The sequence below is a fragment of the Oncorhynchus mykiss genome, chromosome 7 (genome assembly GCF_057628025.1).
Source record: "Oncorhynchus mykiss isolate SJ-2025 chromosome 7, ASM5762802v1, whole genome shotgun sequence".
Classification (NCBI taxonomy): domain Eukaryota; kingdom Metazoa; phylum Chordata; class Actinopteri; order Salmoniformes; family Salmonidae; genus Oncorhynchus; species Oncorhynchus mykiss.
The window spans coordinates 42,098,941-42,105,292 of record NC_143028.1 but is presented as its reverse complement, the minus strand read 5'-3'; the positions used below and the strand labels follow the sequence as shown (position 1 = coordinate 42,105,292).

Below are 6,352 nucleotides of genomic sequence, written 5' to 3'. Positions count from 1 at the left end.
GACCTGAGGCAATTGCCTCTTCTGCTGCCAGTGTGTGTGTGTGTGTGTGTGTGTGTGTGTATGTGTGTGTGTGTGGAGTATAGAGGCAAATGGAGTATAGAAGAGTGTGTGGGGTACAGAGGCAAGCTGTCATCAAGGAGAACGGTGGCTACTTTGAATATTCTCAAATATAAAATATATTTGTTTAACACTTTTTTGGTTACTACATGATTCCATATGTGTTATTTCATGGTTTTGATGTCTTCACTATTATTCTACAATGTAGAAAATATATATTTTTTAATAAAGAGAAACCCTTGAATGAATAGGTGTGTCCAAACTTTTGACTGGTACTGTATGATTCAGTAAGGTTGGATTTTTAGCATTTCTGGCAATGGTTATCAACTGTACTGCAGGGATGGAACGAAAGTCGCAGAAAATTGAGATTGTGACGGCAGCTGCAGAGAGGTATTTGGGTGTGTGCGACTTGGTGGTGGAGTGGGGTGGTGTAACTTGTAGTGTTAAATGGTAGGGTATTTGTTTATTTATGATTTTTTTCAAGCAAAGTATAAGGGAGTTATACTCCAGTCTAGTAGATGGCGGTAATGCAACATTTATTGGATACCAACCGCCGTTAAACTCATCGAATAATTAAGATGGACGGGGGAAGAGGTGGTGCTACGGTTACCGCTATACATTTCTAAAGAAACAGTTGCAAAGACCAGCCAGTGAATCAAGAACTGATGCAGATCTTTTGGAGGAAAAAAAAGTGCAGGGTTGCAGTTCTAAACCGATGCCTCGTCAAAGGAAAATGCATTGATCAAGGAATCGGTGATAAAACCTCATTCAAAGGACGTTTTGGGGTTAACATAAAATGAATGTCCTACCCAAACAGAAATATTCTCCGAATAAAGGTAAACTACGTTTTATTTGCCTCTAGTCTATTTAGCTTTAACCTGTCCTATTTGATTCGGCATGTATCCAAATCGGTCCCTTATCAATACAGCTTGCGTAAGTTGTTTACAGGTCTGCTGCAAACTGTTTTATATTTTTGTATTGTCCGTATAAATAGCTTCTAGAGCACAGCCCTAACATTAATTCACAAGAGGCATCTTTAAAAAAAAAATCCCGTATTTTCTATAGCTGACCTACTGCTGGCTGTCATTACAGACGCCTCCATTTCATATCAGACTGAGTTTGTCACCTTCACCACACCAGTACGCTTTCATATCCAGTTATTCATTTCAACGTTATTTCTCTGTTGATATAAAGCTAACGTTCAGGTTTTATTTTGTAGTCATCGTGAAATTGTCCCGTTTAGTCTTGCAGTGGTACCCCAACCTTGTTCTCTGCTCAAGCTGTTTAGGTTTTGAATAGTGACGCCAGTTGCTTACACATGCGACGCTTTCGGGGATGTCGTTTTGTTTTTGGAAGCCACTTCCATAGACCACATCTTTGCTCAATTGAGTAGATGCCGCCATCAAGTTCATAGGTAGAACGCCTGAACATCACATGGGTCGTTCCATTTCATTTCAGCAAGCCATGACACTCACCATCTCAGATTGTTCTGAAATAGTTTTTGTAGTTAGAAACATAAGATACGCATTCAAGCAACATTATTTTGTTGAAAGACAATTTGAACTCTTAAGAAATTAAGCTAATTGATTGAACTCAAATTGGCAATTTCAATGTATAGGATTCATATAATATTCAATAAATATAGTACTCAACATCCGATTTGTACCAAATATCTTAAATTATTAAGAAGTGAGGAATCCAAAGAAATGGTCAAAAGCCACTTGCATTCCCCCCATAAATGAGTGTGAAAGTACCAGGTTTTGGCCAGTAGATGCCGCTGTTCCTGTTTCTGCCACATACCTTTAGCAATTCTGCAGGTCTCTTGTGTTTATCAAATGGATTACACTATTTACTTTGCAACTTTGGGTAGAAAGCCAATAGCTTTTGCTCATTATGAAAATCAATTCTGTTCTTAATCTCACATGTCTAGTAGTCTGAATAGTGACGTTGACTACAGAAACACGTTAACTACAGAAACAATTTCAGACTAATCACAGATGGTGGGTGTCATTCTTCTTTCTTGTGCTTTTTGCAGTGGAATGCCTTGCTCAAGGGAACATTGACAGATTTTTCACCCTGTTGGCTCTGGAACCAACAACCTAACTTCGAGCCTAATACCACACTGAACTCTGCAGCCTTGGGCCTCGTGCCACTAGATCTGCTCGCTTATTATCTATCCCAAAACTGTTCTCATAAGCTGAATGTGGGACCTTGTGCATGATAAGCCCCAGTCACATTGATCAAGGTTTACCATAAGAAACCATGCTTTCTTTGCTTGGGGTGGAGGGGGATTCCCTGCGTGCATGAAAAAAATGACATAAGTGTTACATTCGGAGACCGACAATTGTAGCCGTTTGCCAACAAACAGCAATATCAGAAAAAGAACACCTGAAAAATGTGTCCTATAATTTTATTAAAGCTGAAAGCATCTCCACTATATTTGGAAGATTCTATGGGGATGCTACTATACTGTTGTAGAGTATAGACTGGCCCCTCCCCAATAAGTTTAATAGCAGATGGACTCTGACAATGGAGCTCTGCAGGGGGTGCTGATTATTTAGGCCCTGTATATTCATAAAGGGTTCATTGGCCAATCAATGACCGCCATGGTCAGTTGACCTGAGGTTGCATTAATTACCATGGGCCAGTATAGATGTGTGGGGTCTAGACATCACTCCTAATTCATCACTGGGGGAGTTGTTTTCAAAAGAGGATGCAAAATTATAAGAAGACAATGTTCTTATAGCAGGTTTGAGTTATAGGAACCAGACTTTATTTTTTTCTAATCTCTTGATCAACCAGGTCTTTGTGAGAAGTATTTCCACAACCAAAGCCTCTGCTGCTACGTCTGAGCCTCCTGCCAAATACCGGAAAGGACAAGAGAGAGAGAGAACACAGCTAACGACCTCACAACACCAAATCACAACCAATTCTGAGACGCAGATTCTAAGGTAACACTTTGAACAGAACCCAGTCATGTTCCGAAGGCTCACCAGTCTGTTTTTTGGACGAGATGAGGACATCCCTACAGACCAGAGGACATCCAAGCCTGCGGAAATGCTTGAGGAAGGATGGTTTCTGGTCAACCATCAAGGTCTGTTTCTCACAAGAAGTAGTGGTTGGACTGTACATAGTAGGGATCGGTTTGCTCTGCTGGACATAATATGGGTAACCCTAGCTCTCTTGTTCCTTTACAGAAGCTATCAATGAAGTGAGCTCAGTGGAGGAGCCGGTGGTGGAGTGTGCCAATACGTCTATCTACAGATGTCCCTCCAACCTAACTGTCACTGGGGAGAGTGAACCCATCTCAGAAACTGACGTCAGGTGAGAGAAACAGACTGTTGTGTGTTTGACACAGGAAGTTGTCAAAAGCAATGTTCTACCACTGATTCCACATATTGATTGTCCGCTTGTTTGTGAACAATTGTGGGTGTGCATTTGTAGGCTTACAATTATGTCTTTCTCTGCAGCATGTCAGAACCAGAGCTCCCAGTCCAAAGAAGCGCCACCAGCCCCAGCCGAATCATTCGTGAATCAGTGTCCGTGGCTGGACAGCTGGCTAAGGTGACGCAGGTTGCCCGTGTCCAGAGGGCTCAGACCCGGGTGGACCGCCGCCACCTCACACGTAGCTGCATCCAGCGGCAGAACAGTGTCTGCCTGAGAGCTCAGCGCCACTCTTCCCGCACAACCTACCTCCAACAGCCAGGACACCGCAACTTCAGCCACTGAACACCCAACAGCAGTTAACACAAGAACAACAGGAACCTTCAATCTGCTCGCACCACACACACACACACATATATGCTTAGACACACTCACAAATGCACCATAAATTGATTGACAGCATGCTTCAGCACAGCGAAATACAGTCATAACTAGTGTAGATTAAGCTATTCCCCCAAATGAATCCTAATCTACCCCATTTGATACAAAACACTAGGCTTGTTAGTCAGAATTGTAACCTGTTCACTGGCAGCTAAAATCACTTTTGAACCTGCACTATATATGACAAGAGATGGTAAACTCCATATCAAATGAGATACATTTGTAGGCTTGGTGGTGTGTGGCCAGAGAAAACCACTGTCAGTAGCTAGGTTTCCATCCAAATGGCAACAAATGTAAATGTGAATATTCTAAAATCCGCATAAAAACAATATGCACATTTTCTCACCAGAGATGTTTCCATCAAATTGACTTGTTGCAGATAAGTCTGTGCGTGATGACATAGTGCACATAAAGATACCTTTTGCAGTTCAATTTCCATGTACCAAATCAAAAAATACAAATTAAATGGTTTCCATCGCATTTAACTCTACTGATGGTTTTCTCACAAAAGATATTACGATATATCCGCAGAATTCAGATTGCGGGTTTTTGGCTAGAGCGCATCACAATTTATTTCATCTGTAGCCTAATAAACTGTCGTAGTGGGAGGACCACACAACATGTCATAGCGTGATATGACGGTTAGGCTTTTATATCAATATTTAAGCATAAAAGTGTTTCCACTGACATTTCTTGCATACTTAATTTTACAGACACAAAAAATACCATCTTGTCTGGCGTATTTTGTTTAGTCAACATTTGGAAAGTTTACCGAAAATCGGGCCTGTCATGACATTTTTTAACCGACAAACATTTTACTCACATAAAAAGGTTGGATGGAAACCTGGCTAGTGACACGCACATTTCTGTGCAAAGCCTATGCAAAAAAAATATCGAACATATGTTGAGGGAAAATAAAAGGTATTGTATGTACAGGATGTATTTTGTCAGATTGTCATGTGGGGGTTAAAACATTTCATATAGCAATAAAAACAATGATGACCTACATGATTGCACCATTGTTCCTTTATTTGATTATAATGCCAAAGCTGTGGCAGAAATGCATGATCTGGGCTATTTGGTGACCAAATAGTAATGTTATCCAATTTATTAAATGTTATGTGAAACAGTGTGAAAGACAGTTATAAAAACAGCTGGGTATAGTTAAAAAAATAAAAAAAAAATGTAAAGGCTGATCATTTGGATAATGAATGGCCAATCTGATTGGCTGAGTAATTATTAACCCGTTTGTCATTATTGAGGTATTGTAAATTCAAGGGAAGTGTATGGAACGCCGTTTAGAAGTGCAGGTAAGAGGGATGCTAGCAATGGAGAGCTCATTAAACGGTTATACTTTCTGTTCCACTAGATTAGTAACATAGTGGAACTGTTTTTGTGCATCTAAATTATCCCTGTCTAAATATAGACAAGATGTATCTGAGTCAGAGGAGGCTGGTGGGAGGAGCTATAGGAGGAGGGGCTCGTTGTAATGGAATAAATTGAACAATATCACACACAAACACATGGAAACCATATGTTTGATTCCATTCCATTCCAGCCATCACAATGAGCTCATCCTCCTATAGCTCCTCCCACCAGCCTCTGATGTGAGTCCTGAGCCTTAAACTTAGCAGTGGTCAATCACAAGTTGTTTACAAGTGCTTTGATGGCTTACCTCAGTTGACCATGGATGACACATTGGCCAAAGGATAAAATGGAAACTTTCCGAAAGAGCATAACAAAAACACAGGTAGTTGGTTTGGAAGCAACTCAATGTCACTTACCTGATGTGAAGAAAATCTTGCTTGTGTCAACCACAAATTGCCACACGTACAGTTGGTTTTTATCCCACCTTCACTCTGTTACCTTCACAATAAGGCCAGGGTCTAACCCCCCCCCCCCCCCGCCCAATTTTTCAGTTTTTGATTTGTTAAAAAAGTTTGAAATATCCAATAAATGTCGTTCCACTTCATGATTGTGTCCCACTTGTTGTTGATTCTTCACAAAAAAATACAGTTTTATATCTTTATGTTTGAAGCCTGAAATGTGGCAAAAGGTCGCAAAGTTCAAGGGGGCCGAATACTTTCGCAAGGCACTGTAGCTACCTTGGACAACAGTAGACAGTGTCCTTTGCCCCCGCTTGCCGAACGCTGTTTTCCCGCAGTTCTGTTAACGTTACTGCGAGGGAGTCTGTTTATTTATTACATCACTTTCTCACAGCTTTGGTAAAAAGAGGGGTGGGGTGGGAGCATTCCTGCAGATGTAGGAATTCCCACATGCAGAAACGCCCCGAATTGCTGGCCACAATCACACACTATTATCTGTTGGTGCTGCTCTGATCTCAGCCCTCGACATTTGAGGACTTCCAACTCGTTGGGAATAGCGCAACGTATAGCACCAAACATTGACTGCTGAGGTACTGCATCTCAAGCTCTGAAGTGAGACCCATGTACAGTATGTAGTTTACAGC

At 41.1% G+C, this 6,352-nt stretch overlaps 1 protein-coding gene across 1 annotated transcript; it reads left to right on the top strand.

Annotated features, from left to right (window-relative positions):
• Nucleotides 1–363: 363 nt before the first annotated feature.
• LOC149982545 (uncharacterized) lies at nt 364–4,888 on the top strand. Its single transcript, XM_090241024.1, has 4 exons — nt 364–893; nt 2,860–3,151; nt 3,255–3,381; nt 3,528–4,888. Exons 2-4 carry the CDS (start codon nt 3,034–3,036, stop codon nt 3,784–3,786), a joined length of 504 nt encoding a protein of 167 aa, XP_090097150.1. The 5' UTR covers nt 364–893; nt 2,860–3,033; the 3' UTR covers nt 3,787–4,888.
• The last annotated feature ends 1,464 nt before the right edge of the window (nt 4,889–6,352 follow it).

What these genes read in the sequence shown, in the direction of transcription:
- LOC149982545 (XM_090241024.1), top strand. Translation starts at nt 3,034, where the DNA reads ATGTTCCGAAGGCTCACCAGTCTGTTTTTTGGACGAGATGAGGACATC. An exon ending in GTTTCTGGTCAACCATCAAG is followed by an intron (nt 3,152 to 3,254) that starts GTCTGTTTCTCA and finishes GTTCCTTTACAG; the next exon opens with AAGCTATCAATGAAGTGAGC. An exon ending in ATCTCAGAAACTGACGTCAG is followed by an intron (nt 3,382 to 3,527) that starts GTGAGAGAAACA and finishes CTTTCTCTGCAG; the next exon opens with CATGTCAGAACCAGAGCTCC.